The sequence below is a fragment of the Telopea speciosissima genome, chromosome 8, assembly GCF_018873765.1.
Source record: "Telopea speciosissima isolate NSW1024214 ecotype Mountain lineage chromosome 8, Tspe_v1, whole genome shotgun sequence".
NCBI lineage: Eukaryota > Viridiplantae > Streptophyta > Magnoliopsida > Proteales > Proteaceae > Telopea > Telopea speciosissima.
In genome coordinates, this window is record NC_057923.1 from 4,396,692 (window position 1) to 4,413,937 (window position 17,246).

Consider the following 17,246-nt stretch of genomic DNA (forward strand, 5'->3'; position numbering starts at 1 on the left):
TCTTCAACACAGGCTAGAGAAACAGAAGTTCAAGTGTCTTGGCAGAGATCACTCCTTTTGGTGGAGAGAGAAAGCAGATGACAGAACTGAGGGCAGTAAGCAGAGGAGAAAACCATGGATTATGGGACTTCTGATGGATATGATTTTCCCTTAAAAGACGAGTGATAAAAGTCGGTGGGTGATGTTGAAGCTTTGGTTTCAAGGTTTGGCCCTTTCAGTTTATCCCACAGGTTCCCTCTTTTCTTCTTTTCCTTTGCCATTGTTTTGGATTCAAAGGGTAGTGAAACGTCTCTAACTCTCCTTATAAACCTACGATGCTGGAGTATAACCAACTCCGGCTAATCCAATCAGGAAGGAAAAGACCAGCTTAAAGCCTTATAAAGCTTGTCCATAATGCCAAAATGGGACAAGTGTTTTAGTATTTATGGACAATTTTCTCTTCTTTTTTCTCTTTTCTCTTTTCTCTTTTCTCTTTTCTCTTTGCTCTCTGCCACTGACAAAATTTTCAAGTAAGATCTCAGTAGCTATCAACCTCAGTTATTGATTGATTGAATGTTGTCTTACTCAACTTTGGGAAAATGATGGGCATGTTGTGTCTTCCCACTCTCTCTTGTCCTTGATACTTTCTCTTCCTTTTCAAGTGGGTCTCTCTGTATAAGAACTGCGTGATACCCCTCCCTTGTTCCCATTTGATTTAACACGGGAGATTCAATTCCACACTGGCAGTGTATCAGTCCCTTGCAATTTAAGGTAAATAATATTTTCATGTGTCAAAATTCAAAAAGCTCTCTATTAATTAGTTACCATGTAGAACTTAAAGTTCTTTTTCCCTATAAAAGAACGGATAAGAAAGGCTATGAGTTGCAATGCAATTGGGAAGTGGTAGCTAATCTTAGATAGCTGGCATTATTGTCCTCCAGCACTTTTTTTTTTTTTTTTTTTTTTTGGATTAGGAGCTTGTATAATTAGGGGGGGGGGGGGGGGAATTAGAGGATGGGGATAGGCCCCAAGGTGGTTTGAGCTCATGACCTCTTATTTGAGGAGTTGGTCTTTTGTCAACTAAGCTGACCCCTTGGGGTTCCGCCAGCATTGTTTGTGTGACAATATTGGATTGATAAATAGTTCGGCGGAGCAGAGATGGCCAGGAGCGATCAAGTGTCAAAATCTCCCATCCCCTACCCGTTTGAATTGAAGAGTTGTTCTAGGCATCACTATGCCTAGTGAAGTATACTATTTGGTACTTGTCGGTAAATGGGTTAGTTCATGTGATAGAGGTCCCCACGTATATCTCAATGGCCAAGCAAGGAAAGATGGAAAGTTGTTCAAACTTTGATTCAAAGTTCGAGTAAAAAATTACCAAAATACCTTTAAATGGAGATGAATATAAAATACAAAATAAATATTTTGTAATTTTAGCGACTTCCACTACTCATTTTAAGTTGAAATTGTACCAATGAGATGCTTGCCTAGTTCTCTATCACAGTATCACATGAAGTAACCTATGTACTGCCATGTGGCAAATAGTCTAGGTATAGTGAGTAGGTATAGTGAGGGGAAAGAAAACCCTTGAATTAAACCCAAAAATGTTTCTCACAAGAATATCAACCTTCGTTTTCTTTCCTCAGCCGACTAATGAATCTCCCCATTTGGTTATGGGTGAGGTTTCGTAGCACATCCTACTATTAGTGTGCACTCTATTGGTAGTTCTGGGATTTTAAAATTTTGGACTGATATGTGATATGTGAGGAAAGGGCGTTCTACATGTTGATGAACTTTGGGCTCCCAAGCTATCATGTGGGAGATATTCATGCTGCACAAGAAGTTCTTCCTAGATGGGCCGTGTAGGAAACATTTTCCCTTAATTTCGTGACTCTAAATCCGAGTTGTAAAAGAAAGTTTTCTTTCACCAAGGAAGGAAGGATTCCTTCTCCACTGTTGAAGTCCATGATTAGACTATTGCATCATCATCATTACATTCCCACCCCCGTTGACGAGGTCGAAAGACTCGAAACTACCCTCCCCTTTGGCAATTGACCGTGAAGCCCACGGTGAAGGGGTGAAGGGGTGAAGGAATGATTGTAGAGAAACTTGGTCATTGTAAATATCAAGCATTTTTTTCTCTATCCATGTAACAAAGGAATGTGAAGTTTTCATAAATCACAAGGCAAATCTGAACCATTCATTTTTACAGCTTTTTTAATTTAGTTTTTCTATTTCTGCTTAGAGTTGGGAGAGTGTATAGTATAGTCTAGAATATTAGTATATATGCATGGACATACATGGGATGCATGCCAATCCAAGGGTGTATTTATTTGAATTGCACTCTAAAATTTGACAAGTGGCTCCAAACCATTCTCTCTATCCAACGAACAGAATGGATATATCATCTATCCACATGGTAGAATATAAATCTTGCTACGTTTGGAAAACTAATAGACCTTTGTCACAACAACAATAATAAGGGCAAGAGATCCATGTTTGCTCGTGTAGTGTTTACACCAATGCAGGGACCAATGAGAGCACATGTAGGTGCATCAACGTAGGTGTGATTTCTTATTTCATGGGGGGGGGGGGGGAGGGCAGTACTTTCGCGCACTCTTATGTCTAATGTAGGAGCCACATAATTCTTTTTCCCTAATAATAATAATAAGGCAAAAGTTTTCATACATAGTTGTGCATGTGCATGATCGGCATTAAATGTAGTCAGATTGGCATAATTGTCTATGCAAAATGACAAAAGCACCCCTACTCACCCTATTTGATGGAGTTGATAAGAGAATCTCCTATGTAACCTTCCCCTAATAATAATAATAAAGGGAGAGTGTTCTCTACTTGGTAGCAGGGTCCCTACACTAGCACGGGGCCAATCACAATATGTGCGGGACCATCAATAGGGATGATATTTGTGCATTTCATGAGGGACGCGAAGGTCATTTCACCCTGCGTTGTGTCTAGGTGTGGAAGCCACTTTGCCACTTGCCCCTTGTATCTATCTCTCTCCTAATGACCTCGTTGTCCTTCATAGATTGAACCAAAAGTTCTATGAACCAAAAGAGATTCTGATTGGACTTCACGCAGGTGTAGGAACCACACTCCAGGACAGAACACTTCCCCAATAAATAAATAGAGTTTAGGGTAAAATTGGGAAGATGGAAAGAGCGGGAATACAACACAGCCATTTTAGTAGAAGCACAGATAGAGGTTGGTCGCACAAGGAAACCAAAAATGGCACCTCCCAATTCCCGCCGTCCGTTCAAACGCTTGCCCATCTCCGATCAGCAGAAACGACGAGAGCTGGCGCTACTCCGACAGGAACAAAATCGACGGGACTCTCAGCACCACGCTCGCTGTATAGCATCCTCCGTCCTCTCTCTCCAAAACCGGGAGGATCCCCAACCGGAAATTGAAATTGAAATTGAAATTGGAATTGAACCTGAACCAGAGCTCTCTCCCAAACCTTCATCTCCTACCTCTAGGGATTTCGACGTTCGTCAGGCCTCCAAGCTCAGAGGCCCTGAAGTTCGTCAATGGTTTGCCCGACAGCTCATGCTCCCTGAGTGGATGATCGACGTCCCTCCTCGATTAAACATTGACTGGTTAGTATCTCCTCTATCTTCCATCTTCTCGCATTCGTTTTTATCTGCGTCTTCTGTTGCTTTCTAGACTTAGAGTACATATTAATGGCATGGTTTAATTTTGTTTGTTTAGTTCTGAAGCGTATTCATGTGTTCCATAGGAGCAATTTATAGTTTGAAACTCAGTTACGTGATTGTTGCAATCTAGAAGATGTAATTGGAGATTTATTTGATCAACCTTTTGAGTGTATAGGTTTGGGATTATACAACCTAATGAGTAAACTTATGAAATATTGATGACTTAGTGTGGAATCAGTGGAACTCCAGTGAGGTCATCGATGAAAGCTGAGTTTTGATTTGGAGGTTGTGTTTTGTTGTCTGCAATTCTTACCAGGAAATTATTCATTTGTTGCGGACCATATGGTTATGCGTTTGAGTCCAACTCATAGCATGGGCGTACTTGGTTGGATTGTTATTGGGAGGAGAGGGGGGGGGGGGGAGAGATAACTAGTGTCCTCAGCCTTTACAGACAGTTTTGTGGGCAAGAGCTTGAAACTTCAATAAATTGTGTGTCTTGACATAAGTAGTGAAAGAAAAGAAGAGAGAGATAAAGCATGCTACTATGACTGCCAAACGTCCAGAGTGTCATTCTGTATTTAGGAGAGTGTAACACACTAATGTGTTTTAATGTTTTGATCTAGCTGCCACCATGCTTCACTATTTGAGTACTTCCTTGTTAATGAAAAGCAACATCTTCACGATAAACTGCGCTTTTGTAGGTATGTTTTTGCAAGACCTGCTGGCAAGCGGTGCTTTGTCGTTTCTTCTGATGGAACAACTGTTAGTAGGCTCCGTAATGGTTCTATCCTGCATCATTTCCCTTCTGCTTTACCTAATGGGGCCAGGACAAAAGACATTTCCGGTCCTGCACACTCATTTTCTATTCTGGATTGCATTTTTCATGAAGTAAGAATTATGTTTTTTCACCCTCCAAGTTATTTTTTTTTCGCTTTTATGTATATATTCTGGTTAACTACTTTGTTAATCTATTATATAACTGATTATAGTAGAAATGGTGGTCAATTGCAGCCAGATCAAACTTACTATGTGATTGACATGCTTTGCTGGCGAGGGTACTCTTTATATGACTGCAGCGCTGAGTTCCGGTTTTTTTGGCTGAAATCTAAGCTTGCAGAAACTGGAGCGTGTGATCCTCCTTCACAGTATCATAGATATAGATTCAGTTCAGTCCCCATTTACGATTGTGATCATATTGGCCTACAGGAGGCATATACAGGTGCTTTACCTTACACCAAAGATGGCCTATCGTTCTACAACAAGTAAGATCCTGATCTTCACAATTGGGAATTTAATGAAAAGAACTTCAGTGTAGAATTTACTTGTTTGGGAAATCTTTTACCTGGATTCTTCGACTATCTTTAAAGTTTAAACACTGGTATGTAGAAGATGGCAACAAGCAGAGAATTTGGACCCAATAGTCGATGGGTCCCACAGAGTTGATCTTATGGGGACAGCATTCGATAAAAATGGATGATTGCAATGATCTAATTTTACATCTTATTCATTTGGATGGAGAAAACATTCAACTAAATTGTCTACAACTCCAATGGTCATTATGCTAGGTTTTGGTTTCAGAGATCTTCTAAATGGAGCCTGTTGCTTGGTCTTGACCCATAGTCCATGTGAATGCTTTCCAGGTTTTATGCTTAAGGTCTGCCATTTTCTGCCCTAGAATATTAGTTATTAAAATTCGCTGTGGTGCTTGTTTAGATGAAACATCTTCTCAGTGTTTCAGCAAATTTGGCCTGATAGGTTGGTAAAATTTACAGTATGCAATTAATTTTTCATGTATTTATAATTTTACTCCTAATCTTATAGTTTTATAATTAATTTTTCATGTATTTATAATGTTACTCCTAATCTTATGGTTTCTCAAGTATCAAATAAAACTTTTACCCCCAAAAAAAATAAAAAAGTATCAAATAAAACTATGAAAAGTGAAATACAGAATTGAAAATTTCTAGTTTAAAAAAAATGACTACCAATTAAAACTTCACTAAATAATTTAATTGGTTCTTGGTACATTTGATGGTTTGAAATTTTATTATACCAGATATTAGCATCATTACAATCCAATTGACTTTGTGACGCAGAAAATTCTTAGAAAATTTTCATCCTTGTAAGGCAAGAAAACTTTATAGCTTCAACATCTTCACCTGAGTTAAAAAGAGTTCCTAAGTTTCTCCAAGTCCTAACTTCTCTATGGTTTAAATAGGTCTTTGAATTTACAATCTAGTTTATTAATATGAGATACTGATTTCGTTTGCCCCTCAGCACAAGGCATCCATGTATTCTGTGTTTGCACCCTATTCACTTCTTTTGGCAATGTTTTGTCTGCTCACAGTCTACTTTTTGTGTTTTTATAAGACAAGACTTCCCTTCTGAACTCTCAAATACCATTTTTTTTAATTAAATTGTTTTCTTCCTTAGACATGCACATTATCAAACAGGGAACACACCACTGGCATTAGTTTGGAAGGATGAGAACTGTAGCCAATACGTCCTTGATACAGATAGTAAAGGACAGGTTCCAGCTCAGCAACAGGTATTTATTATTTATCTTGTAATTTCTGTGATATTATGTACTTTATGCATGCATTTGTATGTTGTCATTTGGTAGGTATGACCATAGTGTCAGACATGAAAACCTTATGAAACCTCTCTCTCTCTGTTTTATGGTAGAACTATGGAGTTCATCTAACATTTGTTGTGGATTTTAATCATGGATGATGTGTACTCATCGCTGTAGTTACAGGTGCTGGTAACAATGTCATCATCTAGACTTTTGTTGGACTTTGTCTTGTAGTCTTTTGCTGGAATTTGTATTGTAGTGTTTTGGAGCAGCCTATCCCCAAATTCCATTTTTTTTTTCAATACACCTAATGTATGTGTCCTACAAGTTTTAGTTAATTAACCTAAAAACAAAGGAAAAAAGAAAAAGCGAGATGGAATCTGAATCCTGTTTATTACTCGTAACATTAGCTACTTGTTCACCATTGTACAACAACAAACAACAACTTAGCCTTATCCCAACTAAATGGGATCGGCTACACGGATCCTTCAACACAATGTTAAAACAAAGTAGAATAAAAGAAACACAACATTGCAACAAAAGTCAAATAAACAAACTAACTCAGGTTGGCTACACGGATCCTTGCCCTCCAATCAGCTCTATTCGACGTCATACTATCATGTCTTTCCTCACCACTTCTCCTAAGGTCATTTTAGGCCTGCCCCTAGCTCTTTTAGTACCTTCAATTTGAATCAAGTCAGTCCTCCCAACTGGGGCGTCCGAAAGCCTACGAGACCACCTCAAACTATTTTCTCGAAGCTTATCTTGAATTGGGGCTACTCCCAAACCAGCTCTAATATGGTCATTCCTTACTTTATCCTTCCTAGTTTTGCCACTCATCCATCTCAACATCCTCATCTCCGCTACACTTAGCTTATCTATATGACACTTCTTAACTATCCAACACTCTGTACCATACATCATTGCCGATCTTATGACTGTCCTGTAAAACTTTCCTTTAAGCCTTAAAGGGATCTGTCAATCACATAACACTCCAGTTGCCCCTCTCCACTTCATCCACCCTACTTTAATCCTCTGTGTGATATCAATATCACCTTCCATGCTAATAATCAATCCTAGATACCTAAAATAGCTACTTTGCGGAATCTCCATCCCGGAGTTGCTAAAGTTACATACCATTTATTTTATCTTCGTTCTACTTATTTTTATACATTTTTATTCCAAATTTGATCTCCATAACTCCAGTTTGGCATTAATCCCAGCCTTTGTCTCATCCACCATAACAATGTCATTACTCATCAGTAAAAAGCATGCACCAAGGTACCTCATCTTGGATGTCTTTGGTTAACTCATCCATGATAAGCGCAAACAGATAAGGGCTTAAAGCTAACCCTTGATGTAACCCAACCGTAATTGGGAATTCATTACTTTGACTCCCCACGGTTCTTACACTAGTCACCACCCCATCATACATATCTTTAATTATGTCCACATATCTAGTTGAAACATTTCTCCTTCCTAGCACCTGCTAGATTAAATCTCTAGGAACTCTGTCATAAGCTTTTTCAAGATCAATAAATAAAGACCATATGGAGATCCTTCTTACTCTCTCTAAATCTTTCCATGAGTCTCCTTAGTAAATAGATAGCTTATGTAGTGGATCTTCCTAGCATAAAACCAAATTGGTTCTCTGAAATAGTGGTCTCAGCCGTGTTTCAATAACCCTCTCCCATAATTTCATAGTACAACTCATTAGTTTTATGCCTCTATAGTTGTTGCAAGTTTGGATATCAACTTTATTTTTGTAAATCGGGACCACAAAGCTTCTCCTCCATTCGTCTGGCATTCTCTTGGTGCACACAATCTTATTAAGCAGCTTAGTTAACCAAGATAAGCCACAAATCCCTAAGTTCTTCCATAATTCTATCAGGATCCCATCTGGGCCTGGAGCCTTGGCTATTTTCATCCATCTTAGTGATTCTTTTACTTCAGAAGCCCTAATTTTACGTAGATACCTCTGACAGATGTCATGATGTGGGGTACCTTCTTGCAGTCCACTATATCCCGGATTGATTTCATTAAGTAGGCTGTAGAAATAACCATTCCATCGCTCCTCGATGTCCTCATCCCTTACCATCACTCCTTGAAATCTCTACTCATCCGTTCCCTCATTCTTGCTATCTTATAGATAACTTTTTCCCCTTCCTTGGTGTTCAGGTTGTTATAGAGACCTTCATATTTCCTCGCCCTTGCATTCCCCACAATCTTCTGAGCTTCATTTCTAGTAGATTTATACCTTTTAAGGTCTTTGACATCCTTTGTCTTTTGCCAAGACTTGAAACAAGCTTTCTTAGTCTTGATGGTTGCTTGGACCTCATCATCCCACCACCAAGTCTCCTAGGGGAATGATGTTTTCCTTTCGATTCCCCTAGGACCTCTTAAGCCACCTTCTTAATACACAAAAATATCTCGTTCCACGTCAAATTTGTATCTCCCTCCAAGTCCCACTTTCCTTGGTTGACCACTTTGTCAGTAAAGGACTTGAAGGAGTAAATTATAGTAAATTTAGTGGAGAAGTAGTCAGCTCAAGCTATGCTGAAAGTATTGATCCTATTGATGACTTGATGTGAATGTTGAAGATTCCAAATGTTATATTTTCTTTGCTTGATCAGTTCGATATTGGAAGGCTAGAAAACATGGAGTGTGACTGATGAATAAGATGGGAAGGTGCTCATAATGTGCTGTATATCTGAAAATTGTAAAAAGATGACTGCTGTCAAGAGGGGCTCAGGGGTTCGAATTTAGGCGGGCTTGGAGCCTTGTAGATGGGGTATTGATCATTGGTTGTGCTATCTTGCTTTGTTCATGGGGGCTAACCGTTCTCTATAGTTATCATTAAATTTATTCTGATCGAAAAATGTTGGGACTGGGGTCTGCTGGATAGAGTAGAGTGAGCTTTCTGCCTTGTTCTTGTTCATACATATGTGATGGGAACCATTTGCTGTTTGTGTGCGATTTTCTTTGAATGGTCAGGTGGTTTTGGAGCTTCAAGACGATGGAAAACTGACAACATCAGATGATCCTCCAGTGGTATGTGGGTGCTTGGATACAAATTTTATGCAGCAGGTATGGTCCTTCAAATATTTAGAAATGAATGCTTTTAACCAGCTCAATTACCTCCAATATATGAGAGAATATAGGCATGGTTTGTGAGAGTTACTTTGGTTATCCAACACCACCACAAAGGCGAGAAGTGAAATTCTCTCTTGTGTAGCCTCAGCTAATGTTTTGAACCATCTCAAATTTACCGAAAGAGGTAGCCCTGAAAAAAGACCAAAATACCCTTGAGAAGGTTGATTGGGTCAAAGATGGATCAAACGACCTTAAAATTGGTCCATTCTTTGTGAATAGGTGTTTTTTGTCATTAAAATCTTTGAATTCGAAAATGGTTTGGAAACAACTTTGTTTCCATTATTTTTTAAAATTTTCATTTTTAGTCTCGTGGAGGCTACTTTTAAATGGGTTTTCAAAATATTTTTTTGGCTATAATGTTTTCTGGTTTTCACACCGTTGGACAGTGCTCGGAAGAATCTTCCCAGTGCTTTTGACTTACTAATTTTGGACTTACAATTTGAAAGTTGTGAATTTGTAAAAGATTTTATGGTAAAAATCTGAACATAATTAACTTGGTTTGAACCTGTTAACTCTGGCCCAAATTGGGCTTTAATCGACATCCAACGGGCCTCACTCGACGTCAAGTATACTTTGGTCGACACCCATTCAACGTTGGACCGGGCTCATTGAACATCTATTCTGGGCCCAAACCAAAGTCCTTGTTCAGCATGTCTTTTTGTCGTTTTTGGACTTTTAGAGATCCAATTGAGCTCAATTTTGTTTCCTTAAGTTCGTCTTTCAATCCACAGCAGTTTCTTGGCTTTTAAGAAAGATTTTTATTAGTTTAAACGTGATTTAAGTCACCCAAACCTCTCATGGATTGGATTGAACAACTCGTCCCCTATTTTGAACCATTGATCTTATATTGGCCATATCTCATCAATATCCAATGGATTTGGATGAAATTGGTGTCAAAATGTTGGTGAGAGGATAAAATACCTCTTCAGCTATAAATAAGATTTTATACCATGTTCTATGATATCCAAAAATAGGGTGGAAGGATGCCCTAGCTACAAAAAACTGCTTTCCTTGTACATTGCAACAACTTGCCGACCCCCTAGCCTGAGTTGTGCAACCCTTCAAGACCTCCATAATATATCATTTTAAAGCTCTGTAAATCTATTTTAATTTTCCTTTTGTTTCATTCAATTTGGTGTATTATATCTTAAGTTATCGCCTTGACACTGCATGTCTACCTCTGTTGTCCCAAGCTGGGCAGCTTGGAATATCAGCGGAGATATGCCAATGTTTTCAAGTAATATACTGATTTTTTTCCCACTAATTTTTATATTTATTTCGAAATTTTCTTTTTAGGGTCTATGAATTCTGGATTTTTTTGTTTTGTTTGTGCATTGCATGTCATTTATGTAGGTTTTTTGCATCCTTTTGATCTCAACTCAGTAGGATAGTTAGGTTTCTATAAGGGTGTCAATTTAGAACCGGAACCAAAACCGATCGTTTAAAACAAACCAAACAGAAGAAGTCGTTTTTGGTTTTGAAAAGTGACATTTCATTCAGTTCAGTTTTATATTAAAATCCATAGATTTGAACCGAACCAAACGGAATAAAATGTAACCATTATAAACGAAAACCGAACCTAAACTATACTAAACCCTACAATCATGTATCTTTGTTGAGTTGTATGATATTACCTACTATGGTTTTCTTTGTTGAATTGTGTAAAAAGGGTTGAAAGGTACCAGATTTGACATTTTGGGATTATATCTTCATGAGGTTGTAATTTCCTTCCCAACTTTATTTATTTCAACAGGTTATTTCCACATAAACTGAATGACCGAAACTGTGTACAAACCAAATAAAACCGAATAGGAACTGAATAAAACCAAACCGATTCGGTTTGGTTTCAGTTTTGAGGTTATGAAAAGTATTAGGTTTTGGTTTTTACCTATTTTATCTTGAATGAACCTAAACCAAACTAAAAAGGTGGAATCAAACTAATTGACACCCTTAGGTTTCTGCATGTTTAGCATGTTCATCATGATTTGAAATAGAAATCATACCAAATCTAGCCTAAGCTTGTGCTAGTGCAGTTCCGTATTTTACCTTTTGTGTGCTTCCTCTTCTTTATCAAATCAATACATTTTGTGTGGTTGTTGGATAGTCTTTGGATGGACATTATCTAAAAGATAAGTAGGTCAGAAAGGAAATGATCCAAAACAAGTTCATTGAGCCAAAATAGAAACCAATCATTAAGGTTTTAAGATTCATGTGAGCATGTGTTTCAGATTTTAGTTCAAGTTTATATTGTTAACCTTGTGTACTGTTCCTAAGGAAATTCAGATATGTTGTTTCAACTATCAAGTATCAATACTTTAAAAACTTTTTTTTGTTGATTAATTGTAACATGAAATTTTCTGCAAACATCCACTAGTATCCATGGAAAGAGAACTCTATCGAAACTTGTCGAAACCACCGAGATATCTCAGTTTCACAGGTTTCCGAGACGAGTTGGGCAGGTACTTGAAAAATGCATGGTTTCGACCAGTTTCGACACAAACTTGGGGAAACCTGGCTCAAGTACAAATACTTATGTATGCTAGTAACTAGGCCAGAAACAAATGAAAATAATTTTTTAGACATCAAAACAAATGAATATTTTACCGCACTTTTGGTTTTTAGCAATGTTTTATCATATTAAGATTTATGAAATTTTTAGATTTGAGAAAAACCCCAGCTTTAGAAAGTTGAAAATTGCACCAACCACCGAAAATCTAGTTTTTGTTCTTAAATTGGGGGTCGATTTTTTTCTTTTTGGAATTTGATTTTTTAACTATTTTTATTGGATTCAAATGGGGGGTATTTGCTTATTTATGAATAATATCTTAAGTAAATGAAATACAAATACAAAAGCATTTACTTAAATAATATTTGGCATATATAAATGCTTGGCCTAACAACTATGACTCTGAGTACATTGTGCGTACACTAGTAAACTTGGGTAAAAAACCACAAGTATCATTTTGTGTGTTTTTTGTTTGTAAAAATAATTGTGTTTAGAATGTCAAAAACAGGCTGTATACAAAAAAAAACATTTTTGGGCCTCGAAACCACCAACTCGAGTTGGCTGGGAAAAAATCACTGGTTTCGACCATATCTCGGTTTCTGACTGATCGAGACCAGGTCGAAACCCAAGATCTTGAACCTTGCTAGTATCTAAGCAATCAAATTGGAAGGAGGATACCAAAAAGTTAATTGTTTTACGTAAAGGTCTATTTGGAGAGGAGAAACAAGTAAATTTAGTCAGGCTTTGCTTGAATCTTTCCATTTTTTTTTAATTTCTTTGTCTTTTTATGCTGTCGTACTGCTCTCCGTTTAAGATTTGGACTTAGAAGGTTCAACATTTTACAGTCAGGATTGCAATCAGGAAGTCTATTGCGTTTTGTTGTTGGTGAAGGAGGCTTCATATTTATGGATGGAAAGCTTGAGAAGGCTGATATACATTACATTGGCAAAGTCAACCGTGCACGTGCTTTTGCAGATAGCTACTCTAAGGTTTGTAGGAACAAATAAATCAAGTTTAGAGAGAATACCTGCATTCACAGCCATAGGAAATGTAGGTCAGATGCATAAATACAGATCAGATTGGGTGCGTGAGTGATGCTTTTGGTTGTGCACACAGAGATTAGCCCTCTCTGGTGGATCATTGTATGCATGACCACAAGAAAAAAAAGATCAGATCAAGTGGGTGATCCATGTTCATGATTGTGGATGGGATTCTACCTTGTGGTGGATCTGTTTCTGTGCATACTTGGGTATTGGCTTGCAGAGCATGTATATCTTTTTATTTATATATTTTTCTTTTGGGAAGTTGGGGGGGTTGTTCTGCTTGTTTAGCTTGTATTTTATAGGTTGTGTTGATTAGTCAGTGGCGCCATTGTGCTACTTCTGTGGAATTCTTATTCTTAAGATCCTTTAACAGATTCTATTCCAGTATAGTGCTCGACGCTCTCCGCTAAAAATTGATGATCTGGTAGCATCTATTAGCTCATGTCACGGTCAAGAAGATGGAAGTCCTGATGTCGAGATGGTTGGTTGATGATTGACAATAATTCAAAAGGGAGATAATAATCCTTAGGTCGAGTACCATTTGCTATGTGGTATCAACATTCCCGGAACAACAGTGGCTCTCAACTCTCAAGTCTCTTGAAGGCGACATTGTTTGTCAGGTCTGTGATTAACATTTGGAGTCAAATTCAAATTACTGACCGATGCCTTGTGAGTAGCAAATTGGTTCAGTAACCCTTATGGCAAGAGATTCCTTGGGTAGCAGTGACCCTTTTTCATCTTTATTTACCATGTGCCATTTTGCTCATAAATTGGATACAACCCCGGCATTGTTGATAATGTATCTCTGTTCTGCAGGTTTTCCATCAACATAGTTTGGTACAGTATTGTATTTACATGAGCTATCTAAATCTAGGCAATTAGAATTCCAGTTTCTCTTACAAAGTATCCATGGACATATTTAATGGTAAAGATTGTACTTACAAGAGTTATCCATTGTGATTATATTTTCTTATGTTATTTATTATTATTAATTTTTTTCTATGAACAGCTTCTTATATTACTTGAGCATGCATATATTGTCACTTAGTATGCACAACTTGATTTACCTTTTTTATATCTATAAACTGAACTGTCATTGGTTATTTGCTATTGGGACGATCCCGTAAACAATGCCTGGGATTGGGAATCAACTAGCCAGTCCAAAACCAAAGAAAGGGATAAATACACTTAGTAAGGTCTAATAGATATCTTTAATCCTCACTTTTAAAAAAAAAATGGAAAATAAAAATTATAAACTATTATATAAAATGAGTGTTGAAGAAATTCATTCTTTTCAAAATGAAGCAGTTAAAACAGGCCCAAAAACAGTAAGAGTCTTCATTGAAGGACAGCTTCAATAAGCTTACATTCCCTTTTTTTTTCCTTCTGGAAATAGAATAAAATGTTAACAAAAGAGCAGATTTTTTTTTTTTAGGGTAAAGAAGAGCAGATTACATACATCCTTGTTAGTGGATTAAAGATTTAATAGACATCAAAAGATCAAAAATATCTAAGGGTCATCCTTTCTAGTTCTACCATCATCCAACCAAATATTTACTGCCTTGTATCTTTTCTACAGTTCATGTTGCAAGGCTTGCGAGATACTTCTGGCCTTTGTTGTTGTAACTTTACATTTATTTTGTTTCTATCTTTCTATTACGTGCATGGATCTTGGTGGAGAGAAAATAGAAAAATAAGAGAGAAGATAGGAATTTTGGCTTTATCGATGAAGCCGGGCATTTAGGCGCAATTGGGAGGCCATCAATCCTTTTTTCAAGATGAACTCAAGAATTAAATTAAGATTTTCCAGTCTATTTTCTATTTCATACTAGCCTCTTAAATAAGCAAAGCCAAACAAGTAATTATAACTCCACCCTAACTCCTACAATTTCTCTCACATTTTCCACATACAACTCCATCTCACATACAAGTTCAATAATTTCTTTATAAAACTACAACAAATAACTATAGTTTCGCATCACATAAATTCTCAACAACTTCCCTAAATAAATTACCTATTAGAAAATAAAAGGGATCAGACACTTGACTTCCTTTGGGAAATTCTCAAATTTGGAAAAGTACCATTTTCTGGTGGCATAACTCCTTCCCATTAAGTAGAGAATGCTACCCATAGTGCATGAAAACGAATAAAGAGTCTGGGAGATGAAGCACACTCCTATAAAACCTAAAATTTCAAAAAGATAGTGTGGACAAATCACAAGGTTGAACAACCCCCCCTTAGGGATCTTATACCCATGGTCACCTTCCCCCCTTAGTCTTGAAAGGAGGTAATGGTGGTAAAAGTTTCCACCAATTCCAACTAAGAACAGGGCAACCCCTACATACTTCAGATTAACTGCTGGTTCAGGGATTCCTTGTGTCAAGTGTTGGGCGTAGATCATACATGTTGCATAGATGAAATAGCTGAGGGTGATCTGAATGACAGAATCAAGAACCATCCTTCCACTATATTTGTGAATAAACAGCACCTACAAGGCAGAATGATACTACATTAACCAAATGAGTCACCAATATTTACATAATAGAGATTGACATCAAAGTTTTAGTATTTGGTATCGGTGGTCATATTGATCTAGGTTTTATATTGATAATTGATACGGATCGACACCATTTCACCCTCTGATGATACCAATACTACCTATCTGAATCGTAATGTATCAATTGATATGGCCGATACAATACCGATACCTAAAGAACACCATATATGTATGCTTGCCTATAGGACGGACTACTGGCATTTGATGGGGCGGGTCTTACAGATTCTTCGGTGCTCATTCAAATGGATGGTCCTTTCCCTTTGAGTTAAGGGTGTTATTTTTCTGTGGACTTCTAGCACAGTTGGTTGTTCCTTGGAGGTTGTTCCAAGGCTGAGAGGGTCGGATCAGGATCGTCTCCAGGGAGCAGGGAATTGTCAGGGTGCTGCCAGCCGTTGGACTGTGCTACACACATCCCTAGGCATGCACCGAGATGTGTGTGGCACAGCTCAGCCGCTGGATGCCCCCTGGCAACACCTGGGCGCATGCCTCCCTGGAGACGAGCTCAACTCGAGAGGATCGGTCTTGAGGTCTTGAGTTCTAAACGGAAAAAATCCTCCCCCATTTCCCAAAAAATGTAGTTCGGTGGTGGAGAGGTAGACACCTAACAGACATAACATCCGAATGTCTATCTCTCCACCTCGAACTGCACCGCACACCCTCACCCCATAGGTCCCACCCGAAACCTTTTGATTTTTCATCTTTTCTGATCGATTTCAATCCGATCAGGACAGACTAGGATCTCGATTCTGGGTTTTAAACCCCTAATCCACCTGTGCTTGTATACCTCTACCACAGTTCCAAGAATCGGGATTTGATCGGCCCGATAGTTGTACCAAAAAAACAACCCTAGATGCCAAGCATATACCAATTCTAAGACCGATTCAGTTCGGAATTGATCTGAACTGAACCGATTCCCGATTTTCATGTTTTAAATCCCTGCCTCTACCAGAAGACATTAATGTTGACTTATTCTCCAAACCCCTTTTTTGTTTTGGCCTCTCTTCCAAATATTTGGGAAAGAAAATCGAAGGATTAGTTTTAGGGATACCTCTAAGATCCTCTTGAAGAAATGAATGGCGAGGGCTGAACGGACAAGCATAAACCTGAGCCCTTCATGTGGGAAAATGGCAAAAGAGGCAATACAAGCTAGAAAGGCCGGAGTATACGAGATAACCATGCCTGTTCTGCTGTATACTGTAACCTCCTTCTTCTTCTTCTTCTGTAGATTTACGTTCCAGAACTTCGAGTACGGAACGTGTTTGCCTCTTATCTCTGAGTAACTAAGATGAACTGTAAATACTAAGCTGATGACGGAAATAGCTCCGATGAAGATGGATGGAGGAGGTGGAAACACAATTCTCAGCAACCAACTCATCTCTCTCTCTCTCTCTCTCTCTCTCTCTCTCTCTCACCCACCCAACTACATAGACACACACATATATGAACTCGTTTGGGATTTTTTTTTGCAAGTTGCGATAAGATTACAAGAACCACTGCCTTGTGGATCGTGATCCTCTACGGCTTGCTGCCCGTAGCAGCCATAGCAGCGCACACACAAGGCACGGCGCAATGACCGCCTTACCCCTGCCCGAGCGCCTTGCCTGAGCGGGGGTAAGGTGGTCATTGGGCCATGCCTTGTGTGTGCACTGCTATGGCCGCTACGGGCAACAAGTCGTAGAGGATCTGAATTGCTGCCTTGTAAGCAAAACTGGGCAAAAATGTCAACTTCGCCTCTCCCCTTGGGGCCACCCACCCGAG

General features: G+C 38.4%; 2 protein-coding genes across 3 annotated transcripts; one reads left to right on the forward strand and one right to left on the reverse strand.

The window, feature by feature from the left end:
• The first annotated feature begins 3,131 nt into the window (after positions 1-3,131).
• Positions 3,132-13,833, forward strand: LOC122672909 (snurportin-1). 2 transcript variants are annotated; one of them, XR_006334508.1, is made up of 8 exons: positions 3,132-3,596; positions 4,355-4,541; positions 4,665-4,915; positions 6,087-6,201; positions 9,223-9,315; positions 12,733-12,876; positions 13,304-13,599; positions 13,747-13,833. XR_006334508.1 is itself a non-coding variant. In XM_043870414.1 (7 exons), exons 1-7 carry the CDS (start codon positions 3,226-3,228, stop codon positions 13,418-13,420), a joined length of 1,278 nt encoding a protein of 425 aa, XP_043726349.1. In that variant the 5' UTR covers positions 3,132-3,225; the 3' UTR covers positions 13,421-13,833. The 2 variants fall into 2 exon arrangements, 1 of the variants encoding a protein (XP_043726349.1); XM_043870414.1 differs by having other exon boundaries at positions 13,304-13,833.
• Positions 13,834-14,948: 1,115 nt separating this feature from the next.
• Positions 14,949-16,901, reverse strand: LOC122671813 (3-oxo-5-alpha-steroid 4-dehydrogenase 2-like). Its single transcript, XM_043869260.1, has 2 exons — positions 16,537-16,901; positions 14,949-15,419 (listed from the first exon to the last, which is right to left on the reverse strand). The coding sequence occupies exons 1-2, from the start codon at positions 16,861-16,863 to the stop codon at positions 14,949-14,951; spliced, it is 798 nt and encodes a 265-aa protein (XP_043725195.1). The 5' UTR covers positions 16,864-16,901.
• Between the last annotated feature and the right edge of the window lie 345 nt (positions 16,902-17,246).

Bases quoted from the DNA above. Each gene is read 5' to 3' on its own strand.
- LOC122672909 (XM_043870414.1), top strand. From the start codon at position 3,226: ATGGCACCTCCCAATTCCCGCCGTCCGTTCAAACGCTTGCCCATCTCC. The intron at 4,916-6,086 runs GTAAGATCCTGA...TTTCTTCCTTAG, and splicing joins GGCCTATCGTTCTACAACAA to ACATGCACATTATCAAACAG. The intron at 9,316-12,732 runs GTATGGTCCTTC...AACATTTTACAG, and splicing joins ATACAAATTTTATGCAGCAG to TCAGGATTGCAATCAGGAAG.
- LOC122671813 (XM_043869260.1), bottom strand. From the start codon at position 16,863: ATGAGTTGGTTGCTGAGAATTGTGTTTCCACCTCCTCCATCCATCTTC. The intron at 15,420-16,536 runs GTATCCCTAAAA...TCTGCCTTGTAG, and splicing joins TCTTCAAGAGGATCTTAGAG to GTGCTGTTTATTCACAAATA.